This window comes from Neolamprologus brichardi, chromosome 22 (genome assembly GCF_056152115.1).
Source record: "Neolamprologus brichardi isolate AB-2024 chromosome 22, ASM5615211v1, whole genome shotgun sequence".
NCBI lineage: Eukaryota > Metazoa > Chordata > Actinopteri > Cichliformes > Cichlidae > Neolamprologus > Neolamprologus brichardi.
Window position 1 is genome coordinate 8,742,994 of NC_142124.1, and position 20,048 is coordinate 8,763,041.

General features: G+C 44.0%; 1 protein-coding gene across 2 annotated transcripts in view; it reads right to left on the reverse strand.

Moving 5' to 3' along the window:
* nfatc1 (nuclear factor of activated T cells 1) overlaps positions 1 to 13,631 on the reverse strand; it is a 49,957-nt gene extending 36,326 nt beyond the window's left edge. For both annotated transcript variants that reach the window (XM_006794406.3, XM_087835149.1), the window contains exons 1-6: positions 13,241 to 13,631; positions 10,788 to 11,835; positions 10,323 to 10,482; positions 5,058 to 5,260; positions 2,852 to 3,024; positions 539 to 679 (exon numbers count right to left, since the gene is read on the reverse strand). In XM_006794406.3, the coding sequence (XP_006794469.2) occupies positions 539 to 679; positions 2,852 to 3,024; positions 5,058 to 5,260; positions 10,323 to 10,482; positions 10,788 to 11,835; positions 13,241 to 13,259 (1,744 nt within the window). In that variant the 5' untranslated portion in view covers positions 13,260 to 13,631. The remainder of the gene's footprint in view (positions 1 to 538; positions 680 to 2,851; positions 3,025 to 5,057; positions 5,261 to 10,322; positions 10,483 to 10,787; positions 11,836 to 13,240) is intronic.
* Between the last annotated feature and the right edge of the window lie 6,417 nt (positions 13,632 to 20,048).

Here is a 20,048-nt window from a genome sequence, read left to right on the forward strand (position 1 = left end):
CGCGTGTTTACATTGCTCAGCCTTGGCCCAAACTGTACCTCACGTTGCTTTGCTAAAGCTAATCAAGGAAATTGCTGTTTGTAAACGTTGTCGTATCAACATCTGGGAGCAGTCCCCGCTCCCTCCTAACCAAAACGGCTTAACGTAAGAAAAAGAGAAACAAATACTGATGCAAGGCACACACACACAAAAGTGTCCACACCACGTGCACAGCCACCCACCTACATGCGCACGCACACACATACGCAACACATGCTGCATTTGTGATCCATTCCTCTGCTGAACAGGCAATGGAAACTTCTGCAAAAGTAAATCTGCTGGGTTAAAAATACAGCGCATTAATGTGCACCACATGTGGCACTCTGGCAGAATGGAGGATATTTTGACGGCGGGGGGAGAAGAGGAGCTGGGAGGGGAGGAGCAGTCCTGGGGTTTCTCCAACAGCAGAGAAAGGGAGACACACACTCACACACACACATACACACACTGCTGCACTGAGATGAAACAGCGCAAACTCCCAAATCTCCTCCGGCTTTACCTTGAGCCTTTTCCACGAACACCACCTTGGAGTCGTGCTGGAAGTTGTGTCCATCGAGGAGCATCCTCTCCCCTCCGGGGGCGGGACACGTCTCCAGGCTCTGCTTATCCACCAGCGGCAGCTCTTGGGCTGATCTCTGAGCTGTGGGAGGGAAAAAACAAACCGGGCCTCATCGCTCAGCTAATACACACCCACTCCCCATGCAGACCTGAGCATCCAGACCGAGGCTGAATCACTACCTAGACAGCTTTCACAGAGCTGTAAACCTCAACTTCTCCATGTTAAAATTAAGATCCCTGTTTGGCAGTAAGCACAGAGAGGCTTCATGTTGTGTTTATTTGTGTTTCCCTTAAATTATAGAGGATGTTTCCTCTCAAATATTTCCTCTCCTGATCCTCCTTACGCCTCACTCTTAACTTTTGGCCTGTCTTTCTCATTCCTTGTTTGCCTTCATTTTTTCCCCCCCTCCAAAACGATCTATCACACGCCACAAAATACTCGCCAACCTTGTTCTGTCTTCAGCTAGATGTAAAGCTGATGTCTTAGCCAAGTTTAGCCCGTGTAATTTCATTCTGATTGACCTGGATACATAAACAGAGGCTGAATATTTGCCTCACATGAGAATCATCTTTTTGTAATTTGATGCTGCTGTTTTCTGATTTTGATAAAACTCTAATTCGCTGTCTTTGGAAACGATCAATCTCTCCCACATCTCTCTGCTGCTCTTCGCCTGTGTGTCTTTTTCAGCCTCGCTCACGCACCAGGCGAATTTTGGTCAAAAACAATTGCTTTGTGGCAGTCGTTCAAAAACTAACAATGGTCTATTTCAAGGGGTTGAGCTCATGGTTTAACTACTGTCTTTCATTTACCTCATAAGACTTAATCTGTGTGGCAGCTCTTGGTGCCAGAACCACACGAAGTGGCTGATCTGCCTGAATTTAGCCCGGTCCATTGAAAGGTCAACTCCGGTGCAGTGCAGTCAATGGGGTTTATCGAGCCAGGCTTAAAAAGCTTTTACAGGGTTAATACTATTACATTAAAGTATTGTTCACTATCACATGAACCGCATTCAGTGGCTCTCGTTACATGGCTCCATCTTTTTCTTTTATCTTTATCAGCGAATCTACAGCTGTTCTCTTCTTTCATAATTTTGACTCAGTCCAATGTTGCTCATTAATATTCTATGATCTGGTCGAGAAACGGATAACGACATTTGATTTGCAAAGAAAAAACAGACATTTTCAGATTTGAGAAGCTCACGTCAATTTGGTTAATCAATTAAGGATTAATCAGTTCTCATCGTTTCTGATTAATCTACTGCCCAGTCCTTCGGTCTTGTGATCTTTTTAAATCGAGCGGCATCCACTTACAACCACCAGTCACATGGACTTTTGTTGTCTTTCTAATCTCACTCCATTTGATTTGAGGAATTATTAAAAGTCTGAAACTGGAACACGATACAGTATTTCACAAAAACAAGGCTGTCTGCGTCCCCGTCAGCAGCTGTGTGAGTGTCTGTCCATCCAATAAATGTTGAGATATTCGTCTGGTACAAAGCACCCATTCACACGGAAGAGTTGTCTCACACTGATTAAGTTAAATATAGTGGATACTTCTGAGCCTTTAGAGGGGTGTGACAGCCATTTAGGCAGCACAAGGCTCAGTGGTCAGCACTGCGCCTTGTGGTGAAAGGGTGCTAGGCTGTATGAGTTCCCTATGATTTCTCCTGCCATCACAAACTTGTTAGGTGAATTTGCCTATCAAAGGAACTTAAACAAATAACTGGTCTAATTGTTATCGCTATATTTATATCACATAATCCAGATAATTTTTCAAGAAATTAAAAAATCTCTTAAATCATAATTCTACTTGTAGTGCTTTTATTTTGAAGGACAAGCTTGTTTAGATGTCTTGTTGCACTGCAGGTATGTGAGGAGATTCTTACACCATACCTGTGAGCCAGTAGCCAGTCACAGTTAGAAGGAAACCTCTGGAGACTGTAGTCTATTTTCTTTATTTACTTTATTTTGTTAGAATTCGGTGCTCAGTTGGGATAAAGTCTTCAAATGAACCAGTATTAACAAAATGACTGAAAATTACAACTGGAAATGATGCATCATGGTGGATGCTCATTGCTTGTAATACTTAGAGTCTGTTAAATGCACAGAATGAGTTTCCCTGCTGGGATCAGTGACACTATCTTACGCTTCTACCCGTGTCCACGCTAATGGAGCCCTTTAAACGACTGTAGAAGGCTGATGAGTCCAAGTTTGGCATTTTCAAAGCAGAACAAATATGAGTGGATGTACTTACAGCACTCGATGGGGTTTGATGCCACCTGCAAAGACACCGTTCTCCCCGTGGCTTGGTTGATGTGAACCCTGAACACCATCCGCACACGCGTGTTCTTGCGTCCGATGTCGGTCTCCCCCTTCCTCAGCTCTATGTCCGAGTTACGCAGCTTCAAGATTCCCGCGCAGTCGATTCTGTGTTTGCAAAGACAAAAGACAAAGAGTCTGCTGGGTCCGTTTATGACATATATAATCTCACACTTAATCAGGATTTATGTAGCAAAGACTTTCACTCTGGACTTCATCACTGGAGCCCTGAAGAAGGCTGTCAACAGAAGATTAACATCCTCACTCCCAGCAGAGCTTTTATGCCTCAGTGGACCTGCTCTGGGGTAAAACTGAAGCTCTACAGAAAAAAACGCCTGGAAGCATTCAATTTTTCATGAATCTGTTTGTTATAATCCACATGAGCCGGCTCCTTAAATATTGTTGCCCCTGCACAAATCTCACCACCAGGAATTGGCTATAAGATGTATTTTGAGGAGTCAAAGTCTTCATCGGACACTTAATAAGCCCCCTCTTCTTCACTGAACTCCTCTAACTTTTTCATACTTCAGTACCTCAGGCCTTTCCAAACGGTTTCTGGCTTTTCCATCGCTCTGCTACTTGATGCTGCATTCCTCAAAGCCTACTTAATGTCAACTTTTACACACACTCGGACACTCCCTTACATTCTTCTGGGCAGACACCAGGGTCTGCTTCACTGGTGAAGTAATCAGGTGTTGATGCTAAGGACCCCAGCTGTTCTGCTCTCTGCCTACACAAACAGACTGACTGCAAAAAATCACATACTGAGGGATCTCGTCAGTGAGTTTTTTGGGTTTTTTCATTTTTTTTTTAGAAGAAGAGGACAAAAAAAGACACTTTTTTTTTCTTTTAAGGCACTAATTTATGAAGAGTTAATTGAATTCATACCAACTCGACTCTTGTGGCTTCGTTAGCCGCAAAAAACAAATCTGCGTTGGTGTTGCTTAACAATTTAATTTGAAACTTTTCCTCCTAAATCATCTTGATTAACTATTCCAGGGATATAATAACGCCTGTATCCTATACCGCATTATGAAACATATATACGTCACACTGGACTGGAGCACATGTCAAATCCACCACAAAACCCTTCGTGTACTCTGAAGAAAGAAGAAACCATACCCAGAGGTGAAGTCGTTGTATAAGTGGAGCTTATGTGTTACATCCATTAAAAAGCAGGGGAAGTGCTGATGGTAGCAGGATGTTACTACCTGCGGCACAGACAGAGACCCCGGGTCCCCTGTTAGCAGCCCGAAGACTTCCCAGTAATCTGATCTCTGAAGCTCATAAAATGGGAAAAGGCACCCATCTGTGTGCAGAGAGCAACACTTCAAGAGCAAAACTAAAGCCCTAAAGGAGACATGCAAGCTCAAAGACATGCACAGATAAATCAAAAGCAGCAATCTAACATGCTTTGATGAAGCTTTAGAAGCCCGAGAGGAGTGAAATTCCCCTCTCACCAGACCAGACTGATGCCTCTGTTGAAATAAATTCCCTTGATTTTAGTATCTCTTTAATATGATAACAGTGAAGATGCATTTTTACAGCTACCACAGCAGCTGGTGTTTACTGGCTGCACTGAACTCCATCATAGCAAGAATTATTATTTCAAGTCTTTTGGACTCGTTGTGTATTTGCTGTGAAATCTAAGTCATTCATTTAAGATTTAAACGTTAAAATATTCAAATCGAATGTTGACTTGAAAGCAAAATCAAACAAGTCAAAGGATTTGATTGTGAGAGCTTTGAAGGAACATTGACGAAATTGTCCACTCTTAACTTGCAGCTTGCTCATGGACAATTAAAAGATTTGACTGGGACTGGTTTCAGCTGACTCAAAGCATGGCATGACTTTTCTTGATGGGCTTGAAGGAAATGTCTCAAGGGACAGCAGATTTCACTTGGATTTCCTGTCAGTGACCTAACATGACATGGGCTTGTACAAAATGTGCGTTCTTGGTTAATGACTTGAGACTGGCATTGCTATTGTCTCAAATGACTCTTTAAAAGGTTTCAGTGCCAATCAGATTCATCCCAGTTTAAAACCAGTGCTTCATTCCAGTGCACGCCAGTTCTTAAACAATTTGAGATTGGATGTCCAAGTCAAGTCTAGAGCTGTTTTTTTAGTCTGGCGATACTCACATGGCCCGCATGTTGTTCTCTGGTAGCAGTGGGATCTCCAGAACCTTGGTGTTGTTATGCATGGCCTCGTGGCTCGGGGTGGACACCGTCTTGCCTGTGATCCGGTGGACCTGGTAGAAGGCGTGTGGCCTCAGCAGCCTGTCATCAGCTGTGCCGATGAACAACTGCAAAGTCAGGGGTTCGCTCTCCATGTAGCCGTGAAGCTAAGAGACAAAGAAACGACGGACATGTGCGGTCAAGCTTACAAACTGTCAGAACGAAACGCAGGTCTTTCAGAGGTCAGGCTTTCCAACAAAGTAGCCTTTTAGGACCGTGTAATCATCACCCTTTTCATCTTTAATTTACTACCAACAGCCTGTGGCCACTTCCTCTACGAGTTCATGTCAGGTCTGCCAAGATGTTGATCCAACAGTGGTTCAATCTCATGGGGCCAAAGAGCAGTAAAATACACCTACAGTCTGCAGCTTTGTGATCTGTGAGCACCATGCTCGCCTTGTGACAAGACTGAGGCAGTGTTTTGGAAAAGTCAAGGTCGAGCCGTTTAGACCCAAACAGGGACAATCAGGGTCAAGTTAAACTCTCGGAATTGACTCTGCTCTGATGTTTATCAGCAAAACGATTGCAGGCGTAACAGAGGCGGCGCGGCAACGCTGCTTGCTACAGTTGGTGGGCTCGTCCCAGAGCATCTAAAGTAATCCCAGACCTTCATAGGTGTTGCCTGACAAGAGGCCTCCTGCCAGGATGACCTCAACCTCCCAGACTGCAGAGAGCAGGCATGAGGCCCAAACCCGCAGGCTAAAATTTGAGAACAGCGGCTACTATTGACACCCTGTCAGAGAGTTATGTATGTTATCCATACAATGCAGCAGAAGAATTACAGCAGAATATTTAACATTAGTTTTATGTTTACATCTAAGTAAATATGAGTGACTTTTTACACCACTGTCAATTTAAACTGAGGAAACTAAACAGAGAAAAGCAACATTTATTTTAATTTTTAAACCATGATTAATATGTTTCAGCAAACATCAACATGTGGATTAATATAAAAACGAACTTCCTTTTTTTTTTATAAAGTGCTCTTTTTCTTCCAATCTGTAATTTTTTAGGCTCTTAAATTTCCTCCATCTTTAACCAAAACATCCCAGCTGGACTTGCTCCTGTTTGGCTAAACAGTCTTAAAGTTTTTCCATCTTTTAAATTACATTAAGCAATTCTGCTTCACTTGAAATGCCTCCAGTAATCAGGTTTGAATTAGTGTCGGCCATTCAGGGTCAAGTATTGGGACGTTCTTTTCCTCTCTCTATGGGCTATTAGTATTCAAATATATTCAAAAATACAGTTTAACTAAGTAGACTTTATTGCATGCTATCACGCAGAACAGCACTTTATCTTGACTGATGAAGAGCTTCTAAGAGTCAAACTGGTCTGAGTCTGCAAGCAAAGTGTTATAAAACGAGCACTATACGCACATCGTCATCCACAAACCCGTCAAAACGTAATAGAGGCCGACACTCAACCCCGACTAATTATAAGGCACTTTGGAAAAGAGTGTCGGCTGAAACAATCAGTGTGGAAATGTTGAAATGAAGACCGCACTTTTCACTTACATAAGGGGAGCACTCGAGGCGAGCGGCGCCCACAATGAGAGTGAAAGCCTCAGACTGGGGAGGCATAACATGTGATTTGGAGGAGGATCCCTGTCAGGGTTAAGAGCCTGCGAAAGCCCCGTATATTTGTGTAAGGAAATGGGTTGCTGCCTAGCAATGCTGTTTATTCAGGCAGCAGGAAGGAGTGTGATGAAGTGAGGTAGTCTGCTCGCGAGGTTACTTACTCTCAAACTGTAATTACTTACAGATTACTGATTATCTGCTTTGAATTATTATCAGCAACAAAGTCTAGACAAATAGAAATAATCAAACTTGATAATATCATCTGACTGCTTTCAGCTGTTTTTGGTTTCTTTGCTTCCAAACCTTCACAAAGCATCCATTTAGAAGTGCTCGTAATTTATGTCAGCATCATCATCCATCATTTTAAGACACAAGCAGCAATCATGAAATTAAGAAACCTTTCCCTTTTAGTTTTTCTGCTCCGTGATCTGAATCACATGTTTTTACAAAGCAATTCAAGCAGACAACAGTTTTGATTTGTTGATGCAATTAAAATTACTGAGATACAGCTTCATGTAAATCCACTGCTCTTTCACTCTGGCAGTTTGACGCTGGCGAAGCAGCCAAGCCTCCCCAGTTCACATTATCACCCACAAGAGGAATGCCGAGACTCCGGCCGGGTGAGGGCGACCAGCGCTTCCTTTCCATTCCTGTGATGCCCCAGCAACTATAAAATGGTTATAAAAGGGAATCCTCCATCTTTATTTTCAAAGAGAGATAACCAAGTATGTCTCAGACGGCATTTGCTAATTACACAGGCCAAGAAAAAGCACATGACGCCAAAATAACAGCATCTACATCTACAAAAACATACTTCAAAAGAGCATGTTGGGTACTTTTTGGTCAGATCATAAAAGCTTACTTCAGTCAGGGTGAAAAAGAGGACCTCACAGACATGAATACAGAGCGTTTCCTCTCCACCAAAGTACAGCTTGAAACCCTGAGCATAAGCTGCGGTGAGGACTGGACGCAGCACTTCAGAGGGGCATTCTTCAGTGTGCTGCTGGTGCAAGGGCGGGTGTGGTTGAGGCAAGCAGCAGTGATGGCATTGAAAAAGAACAGAAAACAGCCAGTTTAACTGTGCTGATGCTAGAGGTGGAGAAAACGTGTACCACACTGAACAGGACCTTCCAGAATAAACTCTGTAAAGTCTGGGCAGGGTTTGAGTCAGAAAAGCGACGGGACGAGCCGCAGAGGCTTCGTCAGCCAGCGTCCGCGGCAGAGGCTGCGCGCACCGTGTAATCAGGAAGTCGCAGAGATGGAGCTGCCTTGTCTGAGGCTCCCTCCAATATCTCCATCACAGCCTGCCAGAAACGTGTGTGGTTTAGCTTGCTGCCGCCTCCGCAGGACGCAGGGCGCGATGATGTCAGCCGTACAGAGAGGAACTTTCCTAAACAAAGGGAAGTCTGTGTGGTTGGGGTGGTAGCTGGCAGAAAAAGTTGAGGGGGGAGGTTTAAAGAGAACACACACTCTCTATTTCAGTTGAGGTGAACCCAGACCCCTGTCATTAAATCATTAGCACCTTCTCATGGTGAGCCTCGCACAGATGTGCGGCTGTAGTTGCGACACTATGGCTAATACAACGTGTTTTGCTTTCCAGATTTTTCTATTCCAGCGCTGCATACAAATATAATATTTCTGTCCAACAAACAGAGGACTTCCATTCAAACACTATTACTTTTAACCTTTTAGTAAGATCACTCCAGGAAAAAAGACGTCACTACATCCTATTTTTAATACCGACTGTGACGAATGCTGTTTGCAATTAGTTACACGAAATCAATCACAGGCAAACTTTTTCAATTGCAAAATTAGCAACAGGAAAAAAACAAAACATCCTAAAATTGAGTATATGTATTTTGTTGCCTGGTGCTCCTCCATCCTCACCATCACTAGCCACAGCTACGAGCTGCTCCTCCTCATCCGTGACGCACTCAAAGGTCGAGAGTTTTAACTTGTGTTGACAGACTTTTTGTCACTATTGCAAGTTTGTGCACTCAACAAAAATGCCAAATTCTCTCTCAGATGAATACACAGTTGTATAAGCTCTTTGTTAAATAGATTTGAGGGCTCTTTGACTAGCATGCTGCTGGTTCTTTCCCTTTCATGATACAAAATATAACTTTATACCATATAGTTATCAATATCCAGTTCAGCTTATTTTATTATCACTTATTTTAATGCACTTAAGTCCAAATGTGTTGAGAGTGAACATGTTGCATGGACATGAAACCAAACAGCAACCTCAGCAGCAGAAAAATCCAAGTAAATTTGAAATATCAAAAACTGCAGTTCTTCTAATGGCCACTTGGGGCTGATGAGTGGATTAAATGGGCAAGTTTGGAGACGGGATTTTTTTTATAACCAGTTTAAATTGTATTCATGTTACGTGTTAGTAAAGGCTGCTTTGAGTAATGGGCGCCGTATCATATTGTTCAGTATTTGGTTGGATTAAAACAGACAAAGGAGTCCGAGTCAGTTTGTGAGGGAAGGAAACTTTCATGCCACAGTTTGCATCTAATTCTATCCCAGTGAAATACAGATACACCTTGCTAACCAAGGTAGTAGTTAGCACCCCCTGACAACTAATCTAAACATGGGCATGTCTTCATCACAACAAAACAAACAAAAAACAAGAAAGCAATGCCCCATATGCCAACGTCAGGGTTTCAAAACAGCAGTTCACAAACTGGCTACATTAAAATCAGTCTTTAGCAATGTAAGAATTCCCTGATGCCCGAAGAAACATGCAAAACTGCTTAGTCTAAAAAAATATTTTATCAAAAGCGAAGGAAAAACACAAGAGTATCTAGTAAATTTGTTGACTTTTTGTAACGTGTTAAGAAAAAGCCAGAAGGTGTTAATAAAACCAACAGAACTCCTTACACTCGCTTTGTCTAACGCCTCTCTGCAGACCCTTTATTTATTCAAACACTGAGGTCAGCGGTGTGGCGTAATGGTTGGGGGACCAGATGGGTTTATAACCAAAACATCTGCAGATGTCCACATTTTTTCTTCTTGGACTCGACCACCACAGCTACTGTGGTTAAAGCTCATGACTAAGCTCTTACTGGCCATGCTACATTAGTTCGTAACTGTCTGCGTTGCACTTGAAAACGCAATGGAAAAATCTGAGTCACCCTCGTCTGGACAGGAACTGACTGCCTGAGTGGACTGGTCTGTCTAATAGCATACCTATGGTATTCCATTCAGAAATGTGACATCTTTAAATAACATAAGAGGCAGGTCATGAAACACATGTCGCTCTAATCTTTTTTAACACATGAGGTAAAAGACAAGAGGAGGGAGGTGTTGACGTGTTGAGGTGAGAAGTGACGAGGTAAGGAGCCGGAGTAAAAATGAGCCTAATGGCCGAACCATGTGCTGCTCCGATTACGGCAGGAAACCGAAGCTTCGTTCCCAGTCAGTGGATGATAAATGTGAATCTCTTTGTTTTTTAAGCCACTTTCTTTTGAAATTCTAGATTGCGTTGCTTATTAAAATGCTCATATGATACAAAGGAAAAACATTATTCTTCACATAAAGTCGCTGTAAGTCAAAATGCAAATAAGAAGCACTGGTTCTAGCAGACCTGAATGACTGGGTGTCCTCCCGCCAGAGCCTTCACTGCTCCCCTGCTGCCCTCTGTCTCGTAATGGGCTCGGTGGTGGGACTTGGGCTGCACTTCGATCTGCAGGCTGTACGGCCCGGAGCTGGATGGCAGCTGCCAGTCGAGAGCTGGCAAAGATGGGCTGTAGTGGCAAAAAAAAAAAATACATGTTCAACATGTCACCGTAACAAGAGGAGGGCTTATTTTAGATGGGCTTATCAAGGTAGAATGTGCAGAATGTGGACACTGCGATACGCCAGAGCATGTGATAAAGCCAGTAGCTTAAAGATACTTAAACACTAATCCTTACTCAAAATTCACTCCGGTTCCAGGCATAGTGAAAGAATAACAGTCTTTGAACAACACATCTGATCAAATGCCAGAAATACTAGAAGAATTTTACATTTAATTGCATTTTTTCATGCTTGAATAAACCGCCTTCCTTACCTGACATACTGCTTTGGCTTTGACCAGGAATATGGGTGTTGTGGTACATCCAGAAACCCACCACAGTAGCCCTCCTTCTTCAGGGACATGCGATTTGCTGGGTGCTCATCCTGACACAGCTCCCTAGGGCTCAGCTCCTCACCTCTAGGCTCCACCTTCAGGTTGATGGTGGGGCTGGGCTCCAGGCTGGTTTTTCGGGCCTTCATGGGGATTCCCTCTCCGAGGTCAGTCATTCCATCTGTGGTCAAGGCATTGATGGCTGCCAGGATGGCTGAGTTGGTGTACTGGTTGGTGTTTGGCAGCCAGGTCTCCTCTGTGACACTGAGGCGAGGAGATGTCTGTGGGGACAGACCTGGGGAGTGGTTGGGTGAATAAGGGAAGTGCTTTTGTGGCGCTCCGCTGCCATTTAAGCTGTACTTCCTCTTTGCACCACAGGGGGAATTGGACCTGGAGCCACGCTGTCCCATCCAGGTGTCGTCCGTTATACTCGTGCGAGGGGACGTGGAGGGGGAGTGACGAGGAGAGCCACCGGAGGCGCAGCCGTCGCTGGGGAGGGTGAGGGTGGAGCCCTTGGGGGACACAGAGGGAGACTGCCAGGGGGAGTTCTGGGGCGAGTTGTCGTAATTGTAGGAGAAGCTTGACTCATAGGAGGATGCATCGGACAGGTTGCTACGTGATGAGACGCTGCTGGCCGGACTCAGGCAGCTGGGGTCACGGTAGCCATCTGCACTAGGGATGGTCAGTGTCACTATGGAGTTGACTCTCTTAGCAACAGGAAGGTTGCTTTCCTCCACCTCATCCTCAGGAAACTGACCGTAGGCTGTGATCTCGATACGAGGGCTCTCCAAGGTCGGGGCTCCATTTGGGCGGATGCTTGTGGATGAAAAGTATCCGGCCGCTCTCATGTCATCCTGGGAGTCATAACTGTGAGGCTCGCTGACAGAGACAGATATGGCAGGGCTGGACTGCAGGCTGTGGTACTGGGAGGGAAGACAAGGGTTGCCCAGTGGAAGAGAGAGACTGACGTTTGGCGTGTAGCCATATGCATCTGGAAAGCAAACAGATTGAGTTTGTTACCATGATAATCAAACACACATTCACTGGCTGCACTCACTGTGAGGGAGACCGATGCCAAAGTTAAGACTTATGAGAGCTGTTACAGAGGCGTTGGCTGTAATGGCAAAAGAACAGCTTGCCTACTGGATCTGGCCTTGACCATTTCCTGAGGCAGAAGGTTTGCAAGTTGAAAAGGTATCGCCTCATCTGAAAAGGATCTCAAAACACGCCAGTCAGGCCAGTGATACAAACTCTTTCTGAATAGCCCAAATTGTACAAAGCAAATTGGGTGGGAAATCCGAATAAAGGAGCCAAAAATAACTCCAGTCTAAAAATAACCAAAGGCAAAACCAGGTAATTTTTTTCCACTCCACATTTGCCAGATTTATACCACTTAATGCAGCGGTGCCCATAAACTGTAACACTATGAAAACACACTGATGCTTTTGTTGGCCCGTTTCATGTTGTAGCAGCCATCGAAAATAAACACAGGAGGGATATGACTCGTTTATTTGCATGCTGTAAAGGTGCACGCTGTACCAAGCCAGGAGAAGCTTGTGGTGTTGTGCCAGTGCTCCCGCTGGGACACATGAAACTCTGCCCATCTGTGGTGATGGCTGAGGTCACAATTAGGTGCAGAGGACGGAGGGGCGGGGGGTTGACATGGGAAAGGCAGTTGTGGTTATATGGTGCATGAAGCCGGCTGAGTGTGACCACAGCAGGGCACATTGATACGCATGGAGACGGCGGCTGCAGACAGACATATGCAGTCACCGCAGCTCCCGTCTGCTGTAAATTAGAGAGAATTAGGGGCCCAGCCATAAAGACTATGACATCAATGCAGCACCATATGACTCCTTGTAATAAAAGAAAATTATGCCTACATTTAAAATCCTGCTTGTGGTGAGTGATACAGTAGCACTGAAGTGTCTGTTTTCTAAAATTAGCTGACATCCTGACAGTTTGCCTTCAGGGGAGGGGGGCTAGCTGCACCACCAAACGACTCTACTCAATACTGTCCTCTGAAGCACTCGCACACTGTTACCCACAATGCCCTGTCAGTCCTCAGCGACTAACGTTATTGGGCGCACTTTTGGCAACGGAGCCACGCCCACCTCGTCCAAATCAGCAGGGAGGGGCACTCACTAAATAGCTACACCGCTGCTTTAATACTGTAATTAACTACAATATACTGAGATAGTGTAGATAAGACCCACGGTTCAACAACACATCCCAGTTTAATGTATCGCATAGGCGTGTAAAGTGTCAGGCACTGATAAGAAGCTAAAAAAAAAAATGCCACGTTAATAGCCGCACCTCGCTGTGATTAAAAATAAATAAATAAAATAGAAACTAAACACTCTGATGGGAAAGCCTAGACAAAAAGTCAAACTCACCCTCTTCAGCAGATTTCATTTTCCCCTTTGAGCAGAGCAACTTCTGAGATCAAACTCTGAGTACAGCTGCAGGCGGATACGATTCCTTATCCATATAGTGGAGCGGATAAATTCCCCCAGCTGTTGCTCAGGATCCTCTCTCGCTGTTTCACCACGATCAGAAATCACAAATTATTTCGGTGGAAGGGAAAAACGATGGTTCTCTATTCTTTCAGATACAGGAGGGGGGAAATGCATTCAAAGTGGGGGGAAGAAAAATAAGCGACGAAATGTTAAAACACGTGGAATAAGGTCATGACTAGGATGCAGACGTTTGCGCTAAGAAAGGCTATCTTCGTCGCTGTGCTGAGATATCTGACTCTTTGTTGGGGGATCCTGCCTCTGCTGGGTCTCCGTGACGCACTGCTTCGGCGCACAGAGAACTTGTGCGCTTTTAAAGCTGGGGATCACCTCAGCACCGACGCGCCGCCCTTCCTCCGCTCTGACGCATCTGCGCGTCCGACCACCGCACGGGTCCAGCGGAGATCCTCTCTCTCACTGGGGGTTTCCAGAGGCAAAAGAGGCCAATTAGAGAAGCTGGCAGAGAACCTCGAAAGATCCGAGAGAGTAAAACAAGCCACGCCAAACTGCCGAGCTCCGAGTGACTGGAATGAAACATCCAATGCAAAAGCTAATCCTGCACAATATGAGCCAGGGCGAGCATCCTGTTGAATATAAACAGTGGAATAACTTGAGTTGGAATGACACAGCATAGCACAACACGCTATGAACTGTTAAGGTAACAGATCTTAAAAGAAAACGTGCAACTCAAACTGTGCCCTCGTCATCTATTACTGACTAAATGAGCATGAACAGCGTTAATCTGCAGTTTCCACCCACTTTATCTGCTGAATCTGTTCCTCTTGGCGTCACTTTCAAAGGAGTGATCAGCGCGCTGCTGTAAGACACTGCACATGGAAATCAAGATTTATGTGCAGTCTAATCCTCACGAGCATTTTACATTAAACTGCTGCCATTTTCACCCTGAAAGAGCCATTCATCATCTGGTTAGCGTAGGATGTTAAGTTAAAGGCTGCCTGCTTGTGGAGTTTCGGATGGCGCTGCAGAAGCAGCAGAGCAGGTGTGCTGGTACATGCAAGAACATATAGTGACCACCTTGTGCTGTTTCATGACCAACATATAAAGCATGAGAATTCCTTGAGATCTTGTTTAGGCCTCTCGTGGGTTTTTGAAGTTATTGCAAAGGCAAATAATTGTTTTTCCATTTCCCCCTCCCTGACAGAATGCAGGTCTGCGGGGCACAAACACATATAATTATGTGTTTGCATAGGACTTGCATAGGAGCACTATATAAAAATCAAGTGCTATACCCAGTCATTTGACACGCTGAACTGAGAATGTTCATAGAGTTTTCCACAGGCCGCTCCGTGGTCGGTGTAGACTTATTCGGCTTCCCTATCCTCAGCACTCGCAGGCTGGGTTGTTGCTATCTTTGGAAGGTCTGGACCTTCCAGCAGCTGGCAGCAGGCCCGAGGTTTCTGTGATGACAACAGTCACATGAGGCTCTCTAACGGTCTGTCCATCCCTGGAGGTGGGAAGCTACTTTACAGAATCATATCAGCAGACCCTGTTTGGTGTGATACTGGTGGTGTCAGGCTAAGGCCAGTCTCAGTTTTGACGTGTTACGATGCACCTTTAAAGGTCACTCTTTTATCTTTTCATTTTAACTCGAGTGTCTGAAGCATTATCTTTCCAGGAACACTTTACCCATCTCTCGGGTAATCCTGGAGTGTGCTTTGCTGAAAGATTTCTCACCGCAACGACGAGTAACACATCTAATATGTTGGTATGTAGAAAAGGGGGCTTTTGCAGAATGCTTTTTGCATTCAAGACATTGTTATATCAGACTGATTCTACCCTTTAGTCTTGTGTGCAAGAGCAAAACTGCAGCTCAACCAAGCTACATTCCACCATTTAATAAAGTTTGTTCACAAATATACTGTATTAACATAAATAAGGCAACTGGTTTCAAAATTTGGGAGACAAAGCATTTTAAATTCACAGTTAGATATGGTAACTGATGCCAGTAGCAACTCTGGTATCAGATAACTTTGTTTGATATTTGCTTTTTGCTTTTTCTGACTGCAAAGATGAAAAATTTAAATATAGCCATCCTGCAGACTCTCCTCAGAGCGCAAACCTTTTTTAAAAAAGAATAGAGATTTCACCAAAGCATTGTCTGAATATTTACCACCCAGATTTCATGGCAATAGTCATGACATTTCACTCAAAACCACAAAAGGAGGTTTTAGGCTGTTCTAAAGGAAAATCCCACCACTAAAATAAAAAAAAGCCTCCCCCTAGTTTTTGCTAAAATTAGTTTATTTATCCGATGTTGAGAACTAAAGCATAGTTTCCTGTCAGACAAGGTAACACAAACTTACTATCTTTACTGTACATGGACTGTTTGTACTAACATACATACACAGCCGCCTGTCTAAAGGCCTGCTCTAAGCCAGGAAAAACTCTGATATAGTAATTGCATGGCAGTACTGCGGGAAATGTGAGAGGACCAACAGAGTCAACAGGTTTCATCCTGTGAGAAACATGAGCATTTGAAAGAAATCCATTTGACAACTGTTTAGATATGTCGGTCTGGACTAACTGAGCTGACTAACACTAGTGGGAGTAAAAAGCCTCAATTTCACCAGAGAGAAATATTTAGAATAAAAACAGGCCAATTAATATATTCTCACTTAGTTTGCATATAGTTAGCAGCCCATTTTTCTAAATTAAATGCAGAAGGTGCAAACTCCACTACTTCTGCGTGTTTCGCAACCATTAGTTTATCTGTGTCAAGGTGCAAACTACATCATGCACAATTTTCTTCACAGTACGACTCCTTCCCTGCACTTTGTGGGACTTTGTGCGACTGGCTGTTAGAGAAACAGTTTTAGAAATCAGCTCTTAATCCACATTTATCTCCATTATGCAACATCATGGCATGCATGCTCCCACATCCAAAGCAATATTCCCTCCTCACCCACTGGGATCTCATTTTGGCCGAGCTTTCTCTCCTCACCAGAATATCTGCGGGAGTGACGGCACTTGTGAAACCCTAGCCGTCTGTTTCATCACGGGGACGTGGCTCGGTGGCTCTCCAGTCATTTAAAGAGCCCCACTCGTTTCTTTGACCTCATGGAAAGCTCTCGTGGGGCTGTGGGGGGGCCTAACTGGGGCAAAAAAGGGGGGCCGGGTTGCCACTCCACAACTATGTGTAACTGAAACATGTGCTGCAGTAAACACTTCCACCACTCCGCAGTTAATAAATAGCTCTGCTGCTGATTGACTTGTGGACTCTTCTACGTCAGCGAGGTGCTGGGGCTCGTAGTTTTTCCAGCGATGCCTGTTGTTGGTTTGTGGACCAGCCTTAGTAACATGCCACTAAAGACCGGATGGGTCCAAAGCCACAACTGAAAAAAGAATACAGCAGATAATGAGAAACAACGCCAACATCCTGCCCTGATAATGTAGGCAGAGCATGGCAAACAGAAGAACTGCTTTGATATCAGCAAAGCTACTTGTCACTATTGATGCAAAGTGACACAACATATGTTGACCGGATGGACTCATAGAGCTGTTTTAGCTCTATGGGATGGCTCCGAATTAAGCTTCAAATATGTTAAGACACCATCAAAGTCCACATCAGATCTTGGGATTTGAAACATTTGCAAAAAACAGGTCTCAAACACAGATCTGATTCTAAATAAAATCTCTGCTCGCAAATTTGTTTGGTTTTTTATTATGACAAGGGATTTGTTTCCCCTGAAGCCCTTTTCAAGTTTCTGATTTAAGGTGGAGCTTCCTTTCTGGCATGTGGACAACATTTTATATTTAAGGTGGGTATCTGTACATGTGCTCCTTTTGACTGTCAAAATCTCAAGCCATACATTACTTTTAAGTATGAATTTATGCATTTCTGCAGCCGTTGGCAAGGCTTAGAGTATCGTTGTGATATGCAGACATACTCATCCAACATTTTTTTTACTATGAGTTAGTTTAGTGTAGTAGCGAAGGCCTTACTGGTAAAGCAGAACCAAGCAGGTTGACCTGCTGACTTTACCTTTAGTAGCTTTTTTTTTAATGTTATCACTGATCAATGATATGTCAGGATGTGTGCTAAACTGCACTAACAAACTGTCAATGGATGCATAACTCAGGATCCACCCATCAACCATCCACCCACACAACCAAACATGGTTACTTCAGGCTAAAAACAAACTAACAAAAACATACCAACAGCCAAAATGTTACAATCCAGGAGGTCACAAAACAGTGGGTCATGTCACGGTGTCTGTGTCCATCATCTATCTAAGGTCTACGGGTGTTTCATTAACCACACTCATTTGCTGTGTCACAATGCACTGACACTAACTGCAGCAACATAAGAAGGAAGCAAAACACAGTAGGTGAGTTAAAAACAGATATTCAGCTGCAGTTAAGCTGCTCTTTAATGTAAAGATTGACTTCGTAAAATGGTCTGTATTTGTATAGCGCTTTGTAATACAGTAGCATATTGAGGGTTAAGAGCAGTAAAACACAGGGCACTTGTTGGGCAATAAAGATTGGCAGCAAGCAGCTGGCTCAAACTTTAATCCCAAATGAACATCTTGTAACAAGGGAACAGTCCCTGTGGCACACTTGAGTTGTTTGCCAAAGAGCATCCAGCCAGTTAAAAGTCTTAAGGTGGTGTACATGTGAAATCACGACATGACTGCAGCAGGTTTGAATCCCCGGACTTAAAGTGCATTTAAAGGGAGGTCTTTGCACTGCACGGTTGTGTGACCTTCGCTGTGAGCCAGCGGCGTGACTTCGTTTGAACAGCACAAACACAAACACAAAGCAGCGTGCTGAACATTTTCTTTATGGTGCAATCTCTAATGAGTGACACAATCACATTGCTAATTTAATCAGGCTGTAAATCATGTTTGTGTCCAGGAATCTTTTAAATACATGTTTGACCCCACGTCTCCCTGTGTTCCCTGCTGGGAGCGCTGCCGAGCTGCTTTTCCCAGAGTTTCATGTGGTACATCATTTTAAGGGTCTAAGAGGGAGGGGTAAATCCGATCAGGGGGTTGGGGGTGGTCTCCCTATCACAAACCCACAGATTTTTGTCGTCTGCCATCCCGCGTGCGGCCGCTGCCAAATTTTTGCGAGCGCCCTGCCTGGTATGACGTGGTTTGGACACAGCGAGGTGGAAAAGACCTCGACTGGATTTTCTTTCCACAGTTCTAACCCTCAAACTCCAGAGCCCGGCTTTATTTGGGTCTGAACAAAAACATGATGGAACATTGGGCGGCATTGTAAGTTTTACAAAAACCGAGAAACAACTGGCCCAAAAATACCAGCTTTCCCACTGCTCAATCACCTGTTTGTTTTGGAAAAATAATTTGGAAGGAAAATGAAAAATTAATACTGTAGGTCTTTGTGTTTTTAAGCTTCCTCACACACCCCTGTCGCCATATGTACTCTCATAACTGCTATTTTATAAAGTGTTTCTTGATGTAGAATAATAAAACATTAAAAATAGTCTCTGTGAAGAGTTGAGTTCAGACTGTGACCAGAAAACTGGTTTCAAGGGACATGAAGTAATCTGGTACTGGCACAGCTTTACAGTGGCCTGAAAAGACACGAGAGCAATGAAAAGAGAGTATTCAGAGCTCAGATCAAACAAAAATGTAAGAGTGTAAAAGTATTATATCACCATGAAAACACTCTATGAACAATTCTGCTTTATAACTGCTTAAGAATGAAGCATTGGAAGCCAGATGTCTCACCACCTGGTTGAATCATTGGTACTGAGTGAACCCTGTACTCTTATTATCACCTGTTTGAGCTATAAGGGAGTAAAAACAGAAACATTTTTGGAGTTTTTGGACCATAAAAACTTTGGTGACCCCTCACCACACCCCACCACCATGCCCGCTCTTTCTTACAGTCAGACTTCCTGTCTCCCGTCAATGTTCTCCTTTTTTCTCGACCGCCGTGACGGAATCCCCTGCTCTGTTTCCTGTTTTGAAGGCCTGTTGCTTAGTTACATGCAAGGGAGGAGTTTTTAGAGCTGAGGGAGCATTTGCAGCAGACGGCCGGGAGGTTCGTTCTCCCTCTCTCTCTCTCTAACAGTCCCAGAGCTGGCATGAGGCTCACGCATAACAAGGATTGAGCAACAGCTCCCTGAGGCACACAGCAGGTTACGGTCTCTTAACTGTTGGTCATGGTTGCAGGGACACCGTGTCCGAAGGTCATTTACATAAGTGAAGAATGGTGATAGTTTAACTGCAGTGTGGTTACCAACAGACTAGTTTGTTACTGTGGTACAAACCGAGTTGGGAAGAAGAAGAAGCTTATTGGCCCAAGAGGAAGTTTGCACTCGGATGATTCTGGTCTGCAAATTCCTCAACGCATATCTGTGCGCTCATCGCAAGAAACAAGTTTTTATTTTTACTGTACATGGAAAAATATTGCAGCAGTATGAAAAGTATTATAAGTAGATACTGTATTCATTGTGATTATCACAGAAAGTCTAAGTGAAAATCTAAGTACAACTTTACTGCTTCCATAAGAATTAAGAGGGTAAGCAGCAGCCAGGTGCTGCTAATCAAATGCACTTAACTGCTCATCAGCAAGTGTGAGCGCCTCTATAAAAGCAGACGTTTTGGCAGTTTGCTGGAGCATTCAGGTGCCAAGGAGGAATAACATTAACAATGATCATACAGAAGTACTTGTTGCTGCCCATCAATCTGGGAAG